Source organism: Megalops cyprinoides, chromosome 4 (assembly GCF_013368585.1).
Source record: "Megalops cyprinoides isolate fMegCyp1 chromosome 4, fMegCyp1.pri, whole genome shotgun sequence".
Lineage (NCBI taxonomy): Eukaryota > Metazoa > Chordata > Actinopteri > Elopiformes > Megalopidae > Megalops > Megalops cyprinoides.
Genome location: NC_050586.1, coordinates 37,450,772 through 37,471,312, shown reverse-complemented (window position 1 = coordinate 37,471,312; position 20,541 = coordinate 37,450,772). Strand labels below are relative to the sequence as shown.

The window sequence follows — 20,541 nt, the reverse complement described above, 5'->3', positions numbered from 1 at the left end:
TAAGGGCGTCTCCTGTGATCATCCAGCCAGATATTTGTCAATGTAGGAAAGTGTGTGTAGATCATATGAAGTGAATGTAGGAGGAAGCAGCCAGTTTGAAGACCACAACAAATGCTGCTTGTCTATGGCACTCCCTTAGGCTTTATGGTACTGCGTGTGCCTCCTAGGAACCACTTTTGACTGGAGAAATATGGAGAAATACAAAGCTGACCATAAGGTGCTTTAGAATCCTAATCACCACCTTAAGGAACCCAGGCTTTACTCTGCCAGGTCAGCACCGGCGCTTTTCATTGGTGTAATGCTGTCTCTGTATGTTGTGGGTCAGCCTGTGTATGAAGCACTTAATATCTGTAACTGGTTGAATGGAAAAGATGAAAGATGACAGATAAAGATAGATTAATATAAAGCAACTCAGTAAACCATGCTCTTTGCTGTACTAAGTCTACAGTTCTTGGGGTTTAAACTACTTTGACTGTTCAGCTGAGTGCAGTGAAAACTAAAAGGCTAAACAGCACATAGAATAAGATGCAGGTGTGTGGCAAGGTATTCTTGTGTTGTTTACCACTGACCGGAAGTCAGTACTCCATGACTCTTCTGTGTATTGTCTGAACTCTCCTGCAAATAGCTTCATGGTTTTATGATGTGTCATGGTGTTTTGCTTGAAACAAACCAGCTTAATGCCATTATATTCCCATGTGTTTCCCCACTGGAATTAGACCACAACTCTACAATAATCAGCAGTATAGAAAAATGAGTTAGTTTGCATACATTTCTTAGCTACTTACATAGCTCAAAACACAACATCCTCAGGCATACAGATTTAGCTGCTAAACCAAAGATGAAATTTCACATTTCAAAACTTCTGTAATTTTTTTTTTTTTTTGAAACCGTTGATGATACAGCATGTCTTTAAACTGCCTTGTGAATGCAGCCCCTTGCCTGAAGTGTGACGCAAAGACTTGACCTGATGTCTTATCCTAACAAAGAGGCCAAAAGAGAACTGAAACACCATACATCAACCTGCCAGAGGCTGTTGTGGACGCAGGCCGTGTTCCCGTCCTCGGACAGACTGTACCCAGAACGTTTATATGAACCTGAAGTCCGAAGGAGCTGTTTTGGGCAGTCTTTCAGGGGGAAATGATCATCCGGGGCCCTCTGGGTTATCCATGTGGACTGGGCTAGGCGGAGAGAATTGGGCCTCAGTCAACACTGCCGTCACTTCGCGGTCATCAGCAGACAGGTAGACGTTCTCCCCCATTCCACATGCAGGGCCATGCCCACAGTGAGGCTCATTGTTGTTGACAGGTGGAATTCGCGCTCCGCTTGACTTGTGCGCTGACAGACAGATGGTGAACCTCTATTCAGCAGAGCAGCTAATGGATCGCTCCCGAGCCCGGCTGCATATCTGCGCATATTTTGGCCGTCCTCCTCAGCCTTCCCGCAGTGGTAATGTGCCCAAAAAGTTCCTGGCCTCTGCTCCCTCAAATTTGGGAAAGCTTTCAAATACAACTTTGAATTAGCTGGAAAATTGAGAACAGGCACTCAAAAGTAAGGCAGGCAGTGACCCTTGTGTGAAACACCTACAAATATGGCTTGTAGTTGCACCAGTGAACAAAGTACTCATTAATTGCACCTGTAAATATTCAGCTGAGTAAGTGGGTGTCAGAAGGTGAATCATTTTAGAATTGTCACTGTTGGTAGTTGCCTAGAATTGGGGTGTCATGTAATGCAGCGTCCTGCACGTTGTATGAAGCCATACTTCATCCACCTTGTACTCCATGGCTTTAGTTTTACTGTTTTTACTGTTAGTGTTCATCCTGATTTCAGTTTGTTGGTCTAAATATTAAGTCACCTTGATTCAGCAGCATCGCTACAATGATATTACATCACTCTTAAGCAAGGCAGTGATTTGTGTTGCCAGGATTAGATACACCATCTAATAGTTAAGTATGAGAAAACACACACCAAATGCATCGTACATGTTACAACATCCAGCCACATCATTCTTCACTGAGCTTGATTACCACAGCTCAAATGAACACTGAGGTTTTGTCAAGAAATGTCCTGACAAGAAATGTCCTCTGTTGCATTTAAAACAGTTTATTCTAATTGGTAATGATTTGTGTTGGGAGAACTTGACTATCTAAGGAAACTTTTTTCTCATTTTAAAAATGCTGATTCAATAGTAATAATAATTAATTTATACAGTGCTTTTGTTATGAAGACATTGCAGTGCGTATCCCCCAAACTCAAAAGACTACAATACTGCAAGCAAGTGCACTGATAAGAAAAATAGCCAAGCAGATTAGGCTATCAATGGTGGACAGTGAAAAGGCAGACAAAAGCAACAAACACTTTGTTAGTAATGGGAAAGACATGAGTGAAGAGGACCAGTTTTGATGTATTGGCTCCAAACAGCTGTAATCCCTCTGTGTCCCCTGAGAAAGAAGTCCAGCTGATCTGTCCATCGTGAGATCTGTAGAGGACACATCTGGATGTCACTGAGGTGCAGCAGCGGATATAATGAGGTTAATGCTGCACCTTCAGATTCTTGGGTCACCGTCCAATTCTTTGGTCACAGCTACCAATGTAAGATAGTAGGGGTGCTAAAGATAGTTTTGTCTAAAGGGACCTAGGTCTCATGGCTGGTGCCCACACCCAAACATCCAACTACTCACACCCTGCGACAGTCCTGATCAGGCATGCTGTCAGCTGGTGAATTAATTAGTTACTACAGGGCGGGATGTACAGTTAGAGTTAATGTTTATTGTATAGCAATATGATGCATTATAAAGGGTTTTTTCATGTTGTTTGAAGCAAAGTGCATAAGGAAGAGACTACTGTACATTGGTTGAAGTGACAGGACAGATCAATCAGCCTCAGGGCTGTGTTGCTGAACTTCACAAAATGTGTCACCAGAGCATACTGTAAAATGTGCCAAAACACATTTTTTCATTTGTTGATTGCTGACAAAGCTGCACTATTTTGTGCTGTGCATAAATTAACATTAATGCATAGTTTGGGAAAGAGTGTCTCATTTTCTCAGAAAACCCTTAAATGCCTGTCTTAGACAACTACCAAGCCTGTACTTAGCAAAATTGTGGATTTCAGCCATTAAGTTTTGCTATAGCAATTAACCAAGCTGTTTGTTATACCCAGGCAGTTGGTTCGGAGGAGTGGAGTGCAACATCACTTTGTGGGGCAGATGATGAGCTCCAAAGACCGTTATGTCTAATGGTGAACACCAAAGTCCAGTATCAGTGTGACAGGTTCATCATTGGCTTTTTCTTATGAGTACAAAGCATTAAAACAGTTCATAAATGGTCAGTGCTCATCATTCTGACCATATTGTACTTACGGAGGTGCAGCTATCTCTCCACGGCACACAGCCGTTGCTCAGCCAAACTCAGCACCAATCCCTCTCGTCCACCTCAAACAACAGCACAGGCTTTCCAGCTTGGTCTGTCTACTTGTCATCTGTGGAGTAGGTCTTTGACTCTGAGAGTGGGAGGAGAGTCGTACCTGAGGGTACACCTGCTCATCCCACTTTCCCCTCAGGTACAGCAGCCTCTGTCCGCATGGCCATTTGCCCTGGGCAGTGTATAATGCTGCTGTGTGCACGCCTGCACTGTTGCACATTATCAATTTCTGCCATGTTTTTTTGTAAAAAGAAAGTTTTTAAAGATAGGTTATATGTTGACATGGAGTTTCATACTCATAATTAATGCATAAGGCAGGGAAAGACCCTTGCATTAATTCAGTATGAGTCTATAAGGTAAATAATATGCCATTGTAATTTAATGGCAAAAAATGGACGTTAATAGATACTCATGTTCCAGAGAAACATTACTAATATTATATTCATTGAAAAACTGTCATATTATTTCGGATTATGTTTTATCTTTAAAATATTTTCTAACCATGACTGACCATCTAGTAAATTTGGACAGTCTTTCTCGGCAGTCTTAAAATGTCTTTGAAGGTAGGTAAACAAAGTTTGAAGTTTTGCGTTCATTTATATGCCCGTAATTAATTCCTGCGCTATGAGGCTAGAATTCAGTTTTCGGTCTCTGCAACTCAGATTTTAATTTAGAATACGTCATTGTAATATTGTATATTGCGGATTTCGATTACACGAGTCACATAATTCTTTTACAGCGACCGTAACCCCCCTCCCCTTAACACAACATAAACCACACCGCGATGCCTGATGAATTGGCTTTTTCGATTCTCTTTGGGCCATGAAATATCCGTTGGGTGTTTCTTGATTACACGCCGGTGGGCGTTTCGCGCTCGCGCCTCTCAGAAGCTGGAGTGACAGATTGAGAGAGTTGTCACGCGCGCCGCCCGCGCCGTGAACCCCCCCACGTGAAACCGGAATTTTCCCGTGGAAGTGTTTTCACGGCAGCGTGAGACGTCTCGCGTGCATCCTCGGTTCAGTGGGAGCGGCACGCAGCCGTCTGTCCCGGGTGGGTCGAGCGCTCTTGCCACTGCACGCGTCTGCATCCTGCATCTGCGTCCTGAGTGATGCGTGTGGAAGGAGGCCCTCTCGCTGCGCGGCAGCATCCTTCGCTGTGATGCTGATTCATCGCTGCGCTTTGTACGCAACGTTTGTGCGATTATTTTCGTTGTCAATAGGTGTATTGAACCAGGGGCTGCGTATGGGAGAGTTGTCAAGGGCTGTGATTTCTCACCACCTCCTCGGGTTGTGTTGCCCAGTTTGTCGAAAGCCCCTATTTTAGCGCACAACTATACTTGCTTATTTCAAATTTTTATTATTTTATCAGCAGTTGCTTGTAACAAAATATTTGTCTTATAGTTTTTTTGTTTAAGTTTTAGAAGTACGTATAACTGAATGACACCAGTGTCAACTACTGCAAATATTTAAGATGGGAAAGAATAAGTGGCAGATTTTTTGTTTTGTTGTGTTAAATTAATCAGTGCTACTGAGATTACCCGAATGTAAATTGCAATGGCAACAGAAAACCTTACTTCTGTCTTTTATCTAGGCTCAAATGAATTTGAGGGTTAGACCACCAGTCTAACCCTCAATAGTTAACAGGTCCAGATTCAATCCACTGTGATACCATACCATTTTGTAATTTTGAGGTGTTGTTTTAGGACAGTTCTTTGTCAACAATCCATCATAATCGGAGCAAAGGTCGTTGTGTTTTAATACTCTTAGTCATCCTGTTTTGTTCTTACTCATTGTTCCTTTACAGTGAGCACTCTGATGGACCTTGTGACAATTTCCTTGCACCATATTAAATCAAACTGAATTGATTTAGGAAGAGGTTTGTTTATGAGACATGGTACTTAAACAAATTGAATAAAGAGACATAAAAGGATATGTAGAGTGGTTGACAGAAGATGTCCTTTATGAATATTAATGATGGATGATGGAAAATTTGGTTTACCCATGCCATCCATGAAACCAAATGATTTAACAGATATTTCAAACACGACTGCCTTTACAAATGCCTACAAATGAAAACGAGATTGGGCCCAGAGGACTTCTTTACCTAATTCTGAATAATTAAGGGACAACAGAAGTAGTATTTCTGATCATGACATTTTTCTTTTGTTTCCCCACAGACCGATGATCGCCGTCATTGAAGCAGACAGTTGTATGTGGTGATCTGTCCCGCAAAAACTCCCACAATCGCACTGTAAGTCCCTCTGCGGTCGACCTCCCCCGGACGAGATGGATGATGCATACAGGGACAGAACGTCGCTCGTGAAGGGGGCCAAGGACATCGCCAAGGAGGCCAAGCGGCACGCGGTGAAGAAGGTCAACAAGGTGGTGGACCGGGCCTCGGACGAGTACTCCCAGCGCACCTACAGCCGCTTCCAGGACGAGGAGGACGATGACGACGACTACTACCGGCAGGACGGCAACTACGCGGGGGGCGCCGCCAACGACGAGGAAGGGTCCAGCGACGCCACGGAGGGCCACGACGACGAGGACGAGATCTACGAGGGGGAGTACCAGGGCATCCCGGGCGAGGGGAGCCTGAAGGAGGGCCAGGTGGCCGTGGGGCAGCCGGTGGCGGACGGGCTGAAGGACCGGAAGGAGCTGGAGTCGGAGCGGCAGGCGGACGAGGAGGAGCTGGCGCAGCAGTACGAGCTGATCATCCAGGAGTGCGGGCACGGCCGCTTCCAGTGGCAGCTCTTCTTCGTCCTGGGCCTGGCGCTCATGTCCGACGGCGTGGAGGTCTTCGTGGTGGGCTTCGTGCTGCCCAGCGCCGAGACGGACATGTGCGTTCCCAACTCGAGCTCAGGCTGGCTGGGTAAGGATCTCTCGCTACATTACATTACATTATTGTCATTCAGCAGACGCTCTTAGCCAAAGCGACTTACACAGGTTACAGTTTACATTTACATTTTACATTTACATTTATTCATTTGGCAGACGCTTTTATCCAAAGCGACTTACTTAGGTTGCAGTTCTTTACAATGTTGTCCATTTATACAGCTGAGGCAATTGTGGGTTAAGTACCTTGCCCAAGGGTACAGCAGCAGTGGCCCAGTGGGGAATCAAAAAAGCAGCCTTTCAGTTATGAGTCCTGCTCCTTACCATTATGCTACACTGCTGCCTCGCTCTCAAATCACCAGCTGCAGTAGAACGACATATAAGTGTAAAATTTAGACACAGGGAGGTAGTGTGCATGAGGTCTAATCTAATCTAATGTAAAAGTTGGTCTGCATTGGTCTGAAAACAATTAGAGAATAAGTCTCACGCACTGCTTTTAAGTGATGTAACAACAGCCCAAAGTTGGCTAAGGAAAAAATTGTCTTTTGTCAAAAAATTGTCTGAGGATTATTGTCTTTGTATTTTGAACCAGTGGGTGTTCACTGAAAGAGTGTATATTCTTCATGAAATACAAGTTTCTCCTGTGTCTGTAGAGGCACTTTTGTAGATTGCAGAGGTATTTATTCTTAAAAGCAAAACAAGAGTTGATCAAACTCCCTGCTTTGAAGTAATGTTTTGAAATTGGCAAGTCATGTGACTGAAGAAAGCGCAAGTCTGTCACGATCTTGGCTCTTGAATCCATAGAGTGTCACCATTATTGGCTTTTCTCTTAAAGCTTTGCTGTTGCCATTTTTGAATGAACAGTAATCTCATTTAGGCTGGTGTCATTGGTTGTCATGGATTCAGTTATTTGAAGGATGTGGTGGGAGGCCATCTATCCAAGGCATCAGTGTGTGTGGTTGTGTGTGGTTGTGTGTGTGTGTGTGTGTGTGTGTGCGCGCGCGTGCGCCCACATGTGCATGTGTGCGTGTGTCTGTGTGTATGTGTGTCATCATGTGTTTAAGATTAGAATGACATACGTCAAATCCCTGCGGTTTCAGTAAGGATACAGGTCGAAATGAATCAGTCAAAGCAAATCTAATAAAGGACACTGCTTGGAACATAGAAAATATCAATGCTAAACATATACTATAAGATACCCATTGACATCATATGTGATACCCAATGATTTGCAGGTATACAGAAACAGATCTTTTCATTCTGTTGTCGGGGCTGAGTTGGGTTGAGTTGATAAAGACAGAGACTTTCCTCTCAACCAATCAGATCAATCTGTGTTTCAATTAAACTAATTGCCCCACTGGTTTGTTGTGCACTTTCACATTTATGGCTCTCTAATTATTCATGAAAATCTCTTGGTTTTGCAGGGATAATGGACGCATAGTGAGCACTGGGAGCATATTAATGTCTAATCTGCATACAGTATCTCCCCCTCAGCCCTCCCTGTTCACATTACACTGACAGCACTAATAGCCTGTACCAGGGGACTGGTCGAGTCTCGGAATTTAGCACAGTGGGTCTGAAGTCTGTTTGTCCATTGCAGCATGTTGTTAGAATTACGTACAACTGGTCAGTCCAAGTTATTCTTGCAAACGCAAAAGTATGAGACTGTTTGCTTCATTAGCATTTGCATTTGCAGTTAAAATGTTTTACACCGGCAGTTGCAATAATGAGAGCTTACAATTCTATGGACCATTGACTTGGTGTGTGCTTTGTATGCCAAACTAAACACATTTTCTGGGGTTAATTTTCAAATGCACATCAACTCCAGGCAACTTTATTATTTGAAATACTTGGAACAACTTTATTACTGAAAAATATAGTGTAATCCTATGTTAAAAGATATATTACTTTTGTAAAGGATAACCACTGACAGCCTTGTGTCAGTCTTTTGTGGGAACCACTTCGAACGTTTGTTGAGGGGGAGAAATTACGCAGGGAATTGCATTGATTGCGACAGAGCCTGTGTCTCTCTCCTCTCTCTCCCATACCAGTCCTGGGAAAACCCTGGAGCCACCAGTTGACAGGACTTGCACTTGCCTCCGCTCTGCCCCTTCGTCATTTATACACCTCTGTCATTGGCTTTTAAGAGTTTCCATTTCGCCCGGTCATACGTGTCCAGCCACAATCACCAGAGCCTTCGAGGTTGAAAAGAATCGCCAATCAACCGGAGGGAGGGCCTTGGGGACCCTGACAGACTTCCTGCCGCAGCTATGCGCACCAGAGGCGCGAGATGAAAAAGTTTTGCTAAGCGGGGCGCGTCGCCGCGGCGCATGGCGGGCGCGGAAGGAATCGCCCTGCAGCTCAGTGAGCCGCGTCCCCCCCCCTCTAATAAGCTCTGCGGGGAGCCGGGGCTTTCCCTCTCCTGCAAAGCGAGACGCTATCATCCTCACTCAGCCGCTGCGGAGGGCGTCTGCTAATGCCGCAATCTCCCCTCTGCTGCAGTTCCAGTCACGGCGCGTACCTGCTTTAAACTCTCGCCGCTAATGTCATATGCAGAACGGATTAAAAAAAAAAAAAGTTCAGCGTGGATGAGAGAGCCTTGAAAAGGGCATTGCTGTCGTGATTATATTTTTTTATAGTGCTGGAACTGCATGTTTGAAAGCCGGTTTTCTATGCCTCATTTTCACTGGTTGAATTCAGGTGGAGGTGGGGCATGCTATGTCAGCTTTGCGCTGTTAAAGGTGGCAGTTTGCATTTATTCCCAGGTATGCCTGGTCCCAGACCCGTTTCAGCGGCATCAGAGGTTAACACACCTTATTCCGGCCCTACCTGCCAGATTTTAAACCAGCATAATAGAGAAGTGCTGTGATTTTTGTATGCATAGGCTGTTTACAGCTGTACAAGCGGAAAGCTTGAAAGCAAACAAAATACAGAAATAGATGGAGAGATCATGCCGCTACCTCATTTTGCATTCACTTGCAATGAGTGTTTTATCTGTGCTGAATACTGCTGCCAGCTAGTCATAGCTAGACATTCTTGATTTCTAGTTAATTCTATTGTAGTCAGAAGAAAAGGAATCGACGCATTCTAGCAACTGATTGTACTTTATGTTCATGTGAAATGTTTTTAAATCTGCTTGTTCAAGGTTCAATCAAGTGTTTAATCTTGGTTAATTAGCTCTGCAGCGAAATAGACTTGTCACAGAAGCGCAGTAACAAAAAGCAAAAAAAAAAGCTTTCTTTGCTGTGCTCTTTGTTTGTGGAGGGCACTTTCGAATAAAAACTCCACGATTCATCATTCTGCAATGTCACAATAAACACACTCACACTCACTCACCTTCATTGGCTAAGTTTAGTATCATATCAGAAAGTGAGCAGAGAGAATCACAGCACCCCTAGCCTAGAGGTATAGCTGAATCCAGGCTAATGCAAATGAGCCTCTAGTGAAAGCTACTTTTAAGATATAATTAATATCTTCTGTAATGCTGAGAGTTTGGAGTGTACTGTAATTAGTGCAATTTAGTAAGATTTTAGAAAAAAGCATGCTATTGTTTCTAACTAAAGGGCAAAAATGCATTGCATGTACACTACTATTTCATTACAGTTTTAGTTTTTTTTTTTTACTCAGCTTTTTTGATAGTATTTGCAGGCATGTCTAGCCATGAGTGCTAGCCTGCTTCACCAAAGTCATTTAGAAAAGTTAGATGATGAGTTAAATGAAATGGTGTAATCCACTACAGTTTAATTGGCTTTATTAATGAAAATTATTTATTCAAGTCAGGTTTGTTCATTCAGGTAATTACATTAAAAATACATCAATTTACAGCACTTACTATAGTGTACTATACCATACTGTAGGGTAAGTCTATTCTTCGCTCATAGGCCCAGAATGTTGATTGGTTGTTAATTCATGACAAGAAACTTGTATCTTAAGTAGAGAATTTTGAATATTAATTCTGTACTTCAAAGTAACTGTTGCACCAAATTATACTACATACAATTATAAGTTTTATATACTTCAGTGATATACTGGATCTTCTATTAATAGCAGTAATTATAAAAAATAATTCTAATGGTTTTAAAATTAGCTAACATTATAATTACATCAGTATACAGTGTACAATATACATTATAGACCTCACTGTAGATTTCTATTAGTGAAGATTTTTCAAAAATACTGATTTTTCAAAAATACATCCAGTATTTTTGTAAAGGTCCATTAAACCAGACTATTGTTAGACTGAGGGACATTAAAATAATTAAATATTGCTCATTGCAATGATACAATATCATTTTCCTCATTTAGTCATGTATAGTCAATTACACTAGGTTCATTGAAGATCCAATAAAAGAAATAAAATTGTATTTTTTATGGCGAGAATCAAGATTAAGCTGTAGAGTTATCCTTTTAGGTTTCATGAACCAGAATGCAATGCCATGGACGTTAAACTTGTTTATTGGTAATGTATTTCAGGAAATCTAACTTTTAGAATTCATCCTGAAATGGACCAGTCAAGGACTAAAAACCACATTGCAGAATAGCATCCTAATGTAAGTTTAATTCAGGATAATGTTGCTCCTTATTGTGCCTTGCAATTTTGCTATGCATTGTACAATGCTGTGATGCTTGCTGGCAATCACAGACAACAGATACTTGATTTGGCATATATATTTACAGCATACAATGTGACAAAACTATAATAGTATTATGTGTGTGTTCTTGTTCTTTGTTAAAAAATCGCAGTGCTAGTGGCATTGGATCCACGTACAGTGTTGCCTGTAGGGCCTGCAGCCTTCCTCGGTGTAACCCTAACGTGCAGACTCCAGCTCTGTAGCTGGGACAGTTTCCTCTCTGACTGAGCCTTTGCAGGGGCAGGCTCATGCTGGAGATGTCCCTCCGCAACAGAATGCAGCAAGTTGTGCTGAGGGAGGGAGGGAGGGAGAGAGGGGGAGAGGGAAACGGTGAAGCCCAGTCAAGCATGAAAGACTCCTGTGAGCTGCTGCTGAGAAGTCTGGATGTATGGGCGAGAGGAGGTTCTGTGGGAGAGGCTCTGGCACAGACAAATTACCGGGTTACTGCTGTACTCCCCTGCATACTAGGAAATAGCATGCGCATTGGAGATGCACAAGAATGCATCTGTGTGCTTTAAAATACACTCTGAAATAGATCTTAAAGGACAGAATGCAATGTATAAAATGCAGAAGGACCTATGAGAATTAAAAAAGTGTTTTGTACCTGAATTTAGCAGGCTGTTTTTAGACCAGTATTAAGGCATGTGCAGTATAGAGGTTAGAGGGAGAGGACTCTTTGGGGAGATGAACTGGCTACAGAAACAGAAGAAATGATGAAAGTGACTGAAATGACTGAAATGACGGGCAGGCGACTAAAGCGCTGGTTAAATTTGCAGACTGAACTGGAGGTAGAGGGATCCCCCTGGAATGTGCAGCGCTGCAGGACGGAGGTGGAGGGTGCCGCACAGCACGCTGCAGCCCCTAAACTCCTCCCTAGATATTGCGTCACACGGGACTCGCTCTTTCTCTGAACGTGTAACTGAGCGATCAATGCCTTGTCATGTAGAAACATAAGGAGAGCTGTTGATTACAGCACTGCTCATGGTGGGGGGGGGGCACTGGGCTTGGAGAAGCCTTTACAGTTTACCACCTGCTAAGCTGGCAGCCCACTCCACAGGAGCACCTATAGCGATACCCGACAGGATGGTTCATCCCACTGATCTTACTGGCTACGTCGATTTGCATGTGCATGTGCACAACTCTAAGCCTGAGGGCTGTACAGAATCAAAACTCTCGTGGTCTCTTTTGAACGTGTCTGCCTCCATTGCTGTCTCCACACTTGTGTACAGTATGAAGTCTGGGTACTGCAATACTGCATTTTTTTTTATCTTGGTTTTTAATCTTATGAATGTGTAGCATTTTGATAAGGAAGTTTGTACTGGTTCATTTTTCAAGCGTTATCAGTGTTATCATCAGCGTTTGTCCCTCGGGGCCAGGACACTTCCTGCCAGCGTTCATGGTTCGGGTTGTCCTCCCGTGACTCTGCTTCCCGATCGAGTTCTCCCCCTCTCTCTCTCTCTCTCTTTCTTTCTCTCTCTCTCTCTCCCTCCCTCCTTTTCCTCCCTGCTTGTTTTATTGCAGTGGCGTCCGTGCGGTCAGACACTGGCTCTTTCACTGTGCTCCGAACGAGGCACTGCCACAGAGTACACAGCAGCAAGCCTCTGCACCCACGAATCCCTTTTCCAAACTGTGCCCTTGAAACATTTTCCCTTTTCCCTACCCCCAGTTTTGTGAGTACAGCTGCTTACCTGTGAATGTTTTCCTGCATTGCTATTTATCTCTCTTAAGTCGCACGTTAGCGGCAGTAGTCTCTATCATTCGGTTTTCAGAAAAGTTAATATTCTTGTGTACTGTAGGTTAATGCGTTTTCATTCTCACCAGATGCTCCACTGCCGCCAATCTAAGCTAATGATGTTGAGCCGACGAGCACGAGTGGGCCAAAATAATCGCCTTAAACATCTGCTTAGAAAAGCTCTCCTCCCGTGGCGGCTGTTCCGAATGTGTAATCATAACACGCTGAGCGGAGTCACCTACGCGTCCATTTGAAAGAGCACCATGCGAAATAAGGGGCAGGGGTGTTAAGTAATGCAAATATGTTTTGTACCTTCACGTAATTACGTTTATGAAGAAAGTATTGTCTTTTCACTCTGCTAGAATCCCCCCCCCCCACCCCCCTTTAGTTCGAATCATTTCTCTGTGCTTTGTAGTCGAGGAAACAAAAGTACATGAAGAACCAGTCAGGCCCATGCTTGTGTGTTGCAGTGGTATCTTGCCTCGATCACACATGGAGCCTGTCCTATAGCTTCAGCAGATTGCAAAAGCATATGGATCTTAGTGGATCTCAGATTAATGTGGCTTGTTTTTGACAACAGGCTTTTGACACTGTCTAAAACTCATGAGCAAAATTTTCTGATGTGCTCCTTTTTGAGGACAGATGGCACTTACAGTGAATTTGTAAATTACTCACACTGACCTTTTTCACCCCTAGGCCTGGTCCCTTCTGCTGCCAACCAAGAGACACTTTTGATTAATGGCCAAACGGCAATGGGCTGCTTTGTATTTCGAGCAGCTGAAGATGAGGATGAACTTTCATTGTTCTCTGTTTGTTCCGAGGATGAATTGTTGGCCCAGAGAAAGGTTAAAAGGTAGCTGAGAACACATTCTAAATGAGAACAGGGTAGGTATGGCATCATTGAGATGCATGCCTAACCTATTCTAACTGCTGTACAGCACCACTTTGAAGACAGCACATACACATAAGTTGAAATGGCACATCTCCATTAATCACACATATATCTTTCTGGATCTGCACAGCACAAAACAGTGACTAATCACTCATTGCGCCATGCTGAGGACAGCAGTGAATGAAAATGACATTGACACTTTTGCCAGCCATGACGTGGCTTGGTTGTTGTCAAAGAGTGTGAAACCATTCACTTTTGCTGGATTAATCATGAATTGCATTCCAAGGTCTGTGAGACTTCTTACAACTAACATGTGATGTTTAGATTTCCCTTAACATTTTTTTGTTTTTCTTTTAGCACAGGGCCCAACATTCATTCGGTTATTTTCAGTAAACATGTTAGTATGCAGGTGCTCTTGAGTTAGAAAGGTAATTGGACAAATAGTCTGTGCCTGAGTAATCCTAATGGTGCTGACAAATTTCTTTCATAATATCTGTGTACTTTACAGACTTTCTGTGTGTTTTCTTCCATTATTTCTTACAGCAAATATTTTATTTCTATAGAGAACATTTTATAATCAACTTTGTGCATCGTGAAGCATTGTTGTCTAGGACATTGGATGATTGTGTTGATTTGTGCATCTCAGGGCTCCCTGTAAACCACCAATGTGGCTCTCTGCCCTTGGCTAAATGGACACCCCTGACCTATAGGGTCATGTTTTTGTAGAGGTGCTGACATGTCAGTAAGGCTGGAGGCTTCAGCGCTTGAAGGCTTGAGCTTCTGTCTGTCAAACCTTGGATTTCAGATCCAAGTGAAGAAGATGGCCAAAACAGGAAAACAGGAGAATCTGTTTATGAGCAAGTTGTTTTTTTCATATGGATATGGTTTTTAATCAGCCGTGTGCTTGTCTTTGACTTTTACTCTTACTTTTATGTAGAAACTCTCCAAGATGTCACAATGCCCCACTGAACATACAGAATTGGGATTTTGATGAACACATGTAGACATTAGTTGCATTATCTATGGCAGGTGATCCTGGTGCATCAGATATGGTGCTGGATCTTCTCATCAGGGGGGTGGGGGGTTTACATATCTCCACACCAGCAACAGCAGTGGAAGGTACAGATGCATGTGTGGGGAAGGTCTGGTGAGAGATTTTGGATTTACTGCTGTTAAGACAGTCCAGGGGTTCTGGGGGCTGTTTCCAGTGCATATTACAGTGACACCACCCATTGGGGAAGATAAGTGTTGACAGGCCAGGGCAAGGTGATCTGTGGTCTGGAATCCCATGGAATTCTGTCAGCCAGGTTTGAGAGTTTAAACAATGCCACAATACCAGACCCTTGTCCTGACTTGGACTGCTTGCGGTGTGGACTCTTACCCACATAACAGTGAAATGCACCCACATATTTCAAATGGCAGCGCTTGCCTTTGATGTGCTACACTATAAATCAAGACTCAGAGGAAAAGACGGGCGTGGGTGACGCAAAGTGGGGCCCCTGCTGCACAGGTTTTGACATCCTACTCATCGCTGTTATCGGCTCCGTCTCCGCTTAATCCGCTCTGTTCAGAGCCGCCTCACAGCCACGCCACGCGCAGACCCGAAGCAGCTAAGCATGGCAAAACTGCGGCGAAATCTCACTGCTGCAGAGATTACGGCACAGCCATAAAGGCAGATAGTGCGGGGAATGCAAATGATATACTCATTGCCCATTGTGAGTCCTTATCTGGTTTTCATAGCACTAATTTCTTTATGGCTGTCTGTTTGTTATCCCTAATGCGAGGTAATTAGTATGTTTGTGGTGTAATTCTGCCCGAATGTAGTGATGCTTTATATGGGTAAAATATTTCTTATAACAAAAAAAAAAAAAAAAGCTAATGGCATAAAACACTGTGCTGCAAACACCACTGTTGTTCTGCTGAGATCATGACATGGTTTGTTTGCGATGAGAACACAGAATCCATTAAAGCCCGGCATTATAAATAACAAATTGAATTACATGCTGACTCTGAACGAATGGAGGAGAGCAGTATTACATTTCCATCGTGGAAAATTGCCCCCCACCCCGTCTACATAACAGGTGACCGAGCATTTCACGCCCAGCGCAGGTACTATGAATAAAACAGGGCCGCTTTATGCGCAGCTGAAATAATTTTCCCCCGTCTCAGGAGACTCACCGGAGCGTGAAATCGGAAAAGAGTCCATGATGCAGCTCAACGCTTCCGCCGGTCTCTGGGGTGCACTCACAGGATCTGACAGTGCAAAACGCCAGGGCCCTCCTCCCTCCCTCTCACTGTCTCTCTCTCTCTGTCCCTCTCTCTTTCTCTCTGTCCTTTCCGTTTTTTTAGTGTTACCAGCACTTCCCGAATGCTATGAAATGCTGCCCACAGAGTTTGATATTTCTCTGTTTGTCCTTTTTTCCCTTTTTTCACTGAATTTGAGATCACCATTTTTACTACTCTAAACTGGCTTCATCGCAACACCCTCTGGCCACCCTTGGATACACTTGCATGCAGCCAACGGCTATTTTTGCCATAGTGCAAGTCCCACAGCAGTGGTGCAGCAGTGGTGAGACAAGTGGACCCTGGCCAACAATATCCACCCTGACCTTGTGGAATTGTGTTTCACTGCCACATACTGGCAGTCATTATTGGTGAATGACATAGCTCAGACTCGGACCCAGGTCTAAGCTGTAGGACGTGATCTGGGCAGAGCAAGACTCTTAATCAGACGAGACTCTTAGGAGCCCCAAATTTTGATCTGGCCTTTGTGATAATTAGGATATGCCATCAACACTAAGTGTGTTGCACGGTATAGATGTGAAGCATAGCCGAGTGTACCCTGATTAGTAGCCCTGTGAGAGGGTTGGATGGCTAGCGTTGGGTGCCTATTGCCTGTCAGAGCTCTTCAGCTGCTCACATTCAGCTGAGTTCCCTCTGGAGTCATACCTGAGTGCTCTACCGCCACAAATCGCTGCCCTGCCCTGTGGGCCTCACTGAGAGAAACAAACAGCCTTTTAGCTCCATTTCCTAGAGAGCCTTTTCAAGGAACTAAAAAGCTAAATCCCACCCTCAAACACTGTTCATTCCCCACAGCTCAAGCACCTTCCCATTTCTTTGCCTCCCTGTGTCTATATCTGCCATGGTCACACCTCCAGATGAAGAGACTGCTTAACATGAAGATGTTCACCATTAAACTTTTAGGTGTCAGTTTGAGTGCATTTCACTCATTAAATGTCCATGGTGAAAAGTAAGGGGAGAGAGTTAAGTATTATCCTCCCTGCCGTGCTGTCTCTGCAGTGGAACCTGTCCTTTCGAGGAGCGGGTAAATTTTCTCGTGGAATTAGGCCGTGTTTCTCTCATTGGTAAGCAGCTCAGCGGGACCCCCAGGGGCGCGGGCAGCGGGTCGCCCCTCGCTCGGATTGAGCGGGGCTCGGCCCGGGTTGTATGTGCCGCAGTTTATGTGCGGTATCGCGCTGACAGCTGAGCTAAAGCAACGGGATGGAGAGCGAGGCTGATGGCGCACGAGGCTGAGGCTTTTAATTAAACGATCCGCGGGCAGCCCGTCCCCTTCCCCCTCTTCCGCCGGCTCGGTGAATCAACCTTGACAGGAACTGAAGAAAGGACCTTACTGATGGAGCCTCTGTCCTGTGTCCGCCCGCTGCTCTCTGCCTTTTCTGAAATCGCTATACATGGGCACTTAAACTTGTTGTCAGAGGACTTACCTGCTTAAATACTTGGTTTATTACCCAAGTGAAGAGAATGTTCACCTTAAATAGGTCCATTGTAATTGTCTAAATAGTTTTAAGCATGAACCCCATAGCCGAGCTAGTACATTTTCACATATTCTTGGGGTGTTTCTCATTTGGCAAAGCTTACTGGCTCAGTTTTTCTGCCGCTTTCGACGGTTGACAGTAAAAGTCACTGGTGCTAAAATGCTAATAAAGCGGTTTGCTGCGAAATAATAATTGGTGGGATTGTTCCAGAAGAGCGGGTCTTTGGCCTCCAGCTGGAGCTGAGGGAGTTGCTGGGTCGTAATGACAGCTGGCAGAGGAAGGTGCATGACAATGCGGTTTGAGAGCCCGTGGCCAAGAGCACCTTCTCCGCAGTGAAGTGGGACTGTTTTAACACCGCTGCCGATTTCATCCATCTCACACCATCCTCCTGTGGAGGAAAGGACGCTCTCAGAGTGAAGACATCCTTGCTAGTATCACACTGCTGTGGTTCTGGGCAAGGTCCTGGTAGGTTGCACAAAACATGCATTATACTGTAAAGCTGAAATAAAAATCAAAATCAAGTCAATACTGACTAGGTTGGTATTGAAAGTTTGCATGTTAAGATAATGTCATAAGTAAATCTCATACAATGTAATCTGCAACATAATAAAATGGTAATAACACAATTTTGCATTTAATTGATTGAATGAAATACATTTAGTGCATATAAGATTTCTGCAAACAGCAATTCAGGTAACAAAACTGATGAAACCTATGAATTCAGCAACCAAGTCAACTTTAAATGACCAGTTCCATTAGGCTGTGCTAAGTAATGCAGATATACTTTGAATAAATGTTCTTAGGTTCATGTGAGCCTTGTATGCCTGTGTTGTAAAATGATACTAAAACAGATGTACTGTAAATATCCATAAGTAATCAACTACATATCATGTTAATAATGTGGTTGTAAATGAATAACATTGCTAGCTGTTTATATGTTGTAAGGCTATCAGTTCTTTACTTTTCCCCTATGATTTAATGGTACAGTAGTCTGATCTGTTGTTCTTAAGTTACTGACACTGGAAGGCATTTCTTTACATTTGACATCTAAAGACTAAAGATTAAAAGACTGCAATCTATATCACTATTTTAACACTTTTCAATAATAATAATTGTTCGATCACTTGATACAGTCCACATAGCAACTGAAGTAACAATAGTTTTAATGCATTCCAGGCTTTTGAGGTGAATCATGGGCACAGGGATGTGACAGTTGCTTGGTTACATGCCCAAACAGTGGCACTACCTGTTGTGAAGGCTTCCTCTTCATTTTCCTTCAGCATGCTCCTAGCCTTAGCAGAAGGGTCATTTCACTAAAATTATACTGCAAACTAGTAACACAGCAACTGTATGAAAAACATGATGTAAACTGCAGTGTAAATGAAATACTTTGGTTTTAATTGTGTTTCCTTCAGCATCTAATCTGAAGCCAAACCTAGAAAAAAAGAAAAAGCAATCTCTTAAGATAGAATAGACTAACTTCAGTAAGATTTCCTTGACCTCAACAGAGAAAACAAGCATGTACTGCAGCAAAGATAACTCCTCTTAGAGTGTTGCTGTATGAAACGAGGAGATTATATGATGAAGCATGATGGACTGGGCTGATCATATTATTACAGTAGCTGGCATTATGCATAACAACCTCAGGCTTAACCCACATGAGCTGCCATACAGCACACTCTTCAGATGTAGAAAGGAGAGGGGTGTTTTTTTCCCCGAGACTGGAGTTGTATTCCACTTGGATTAGATACGCTCATGGTATAAAGCTCATGTCTGGCACAGAACAGCCCTTTCATTCTCAGTGTAACTTCGAATGTCATTATCTGGAGCATGACATATTGTTATTAGTTAGGGTTCTCCATAGCCACTTTATCACTGGTGGGTCTTTGAGGACTTCATTGTAATAGCTCTTAGTGTTGCTGGATTAAGGGGAATGTTGTAAGTGGGATTTGCTCATATTCAGTGGATGTTTCTGACCATTGTTTGAGCTTTCTTTATCTGTGTGCATAGCCCAACAGCGCATCTAAGTGTGGCTTCATTTGAAACCAATTACCAAAGCACTTTACACTCTCTCTGGGTGCTCTATCAGCCTAATACAGTACTTATGTGATAGAAAGCAAAGGCAGAGGTTTCTGGAGAAATGCAGTTGTGCAGTGTTAATTTTCAATTACAGCCACAAAGGAAATGCAGAAATGTTAGACTTTCAGCCTATTTGTCTGTACGAAAGCTGAAGTGTTGTCCCTCCCTTGTGTCAAGCTTTGTAAAGTTCATCTCTGCAGCCTCTATGCCATGGAAAGTAGGAATAAGGTTATGCAGTGGACTATTCTCCATGTTTTCTTTTAATTGGTAATGTGTTAATGTTGCTTATTTTAGATTAAATCTTAAATCTGCCTGCAGTTTCTGTATGCTGACCAAAGATTTTGATTATTTTTTCCTAAGGTACAGCTATGTTTTTCCCATGGGTGGCATAGTTCATGCTAGCAAAATGTGACCTAGCGACCTTTATAATGAATTAATATAGTTTCACACAGAAAGTGAGGGACACTCTTTTCATGTAATTCTTCACTTCTGTTCCTCTGTTTTTCTTTTCAGGGTCTGTGAGGTTCCACTATCAGAAATTCTCCTGTGAGAAAGTACTTTCAAGCTTCCTCCCTTAATTAATTACAGAAAGGAAACCCATTGAATAATTGACTCAGCAGGGAGCAGTTTTCTGCTCTCTCCCTTGCTTTATTCCTCCCGGTATCTCCTGTGTGAGCTGATGGGGATTCAAATGAACACCACGGGCCCGTGAAGGGAAAAAAAAATAAAATCATGGCCTCAGTTTGACCCCGAATCAAAATGTCAGAGAGCCGATCGATATCGTTCTCTCTCCCCTCAGCTCACGCGAGAAAGAGAGAAGGCCGGACTGAATTCATCAAATAAATTAAGTGACGGTCTCATGCTGCTTTGCTCGTTTGTTAACATCAGCCAGTGTGTTGGTACGCGAGCTAAAAAGGAAGGCATGCCAAGCAGCCCTGCACCGTCTAAACCGAAAGCAATTAATAACACTGGGATTTCTGCACTCTGTAGCGCCTCCACTTTTTCTTACGCTTCACTTTGAAGTGGACGATTACGCAGACGTTGTAAACTGTACATTTTCATGTTTACTGTTGCAGTTGATACTCCTGTGGTGTTCTGGATTTTACTGCTTAATATCCAGAAACACCTCAGTAAAACGAGGTGTTTCTGGGGTATAAATGCATAATTTGTGTTCTATA

General features: G+C 43.3%; 1 protein-coding gene across 1 annotated transcript in view; it reads left to right on the top strand.

Annotated features, from left to right (window-relative positions):
* Positions 1 to 20,541, top strand: part of sv2ca (synaptic vesicle glycoprotein 2Ca) — a 55,623-nt gene that overhangs the window by 8,053 nt on the left and 27,029 nt on the right. Inside the window, exon 2 of the mRNA XM_036527768.1 lies at positions 5,596 to 6,290. Within this exon, the coding sequence (XP_036383661.1) occupies positions 5,705 to 6,290 (586 nt within the window). The 5' untranslated portion in view covers positions 5,596 to 5,704. The remainder of the gene's footprint in view (positions 1 to 5,595; positions 6,291 to 20,541) is intronic.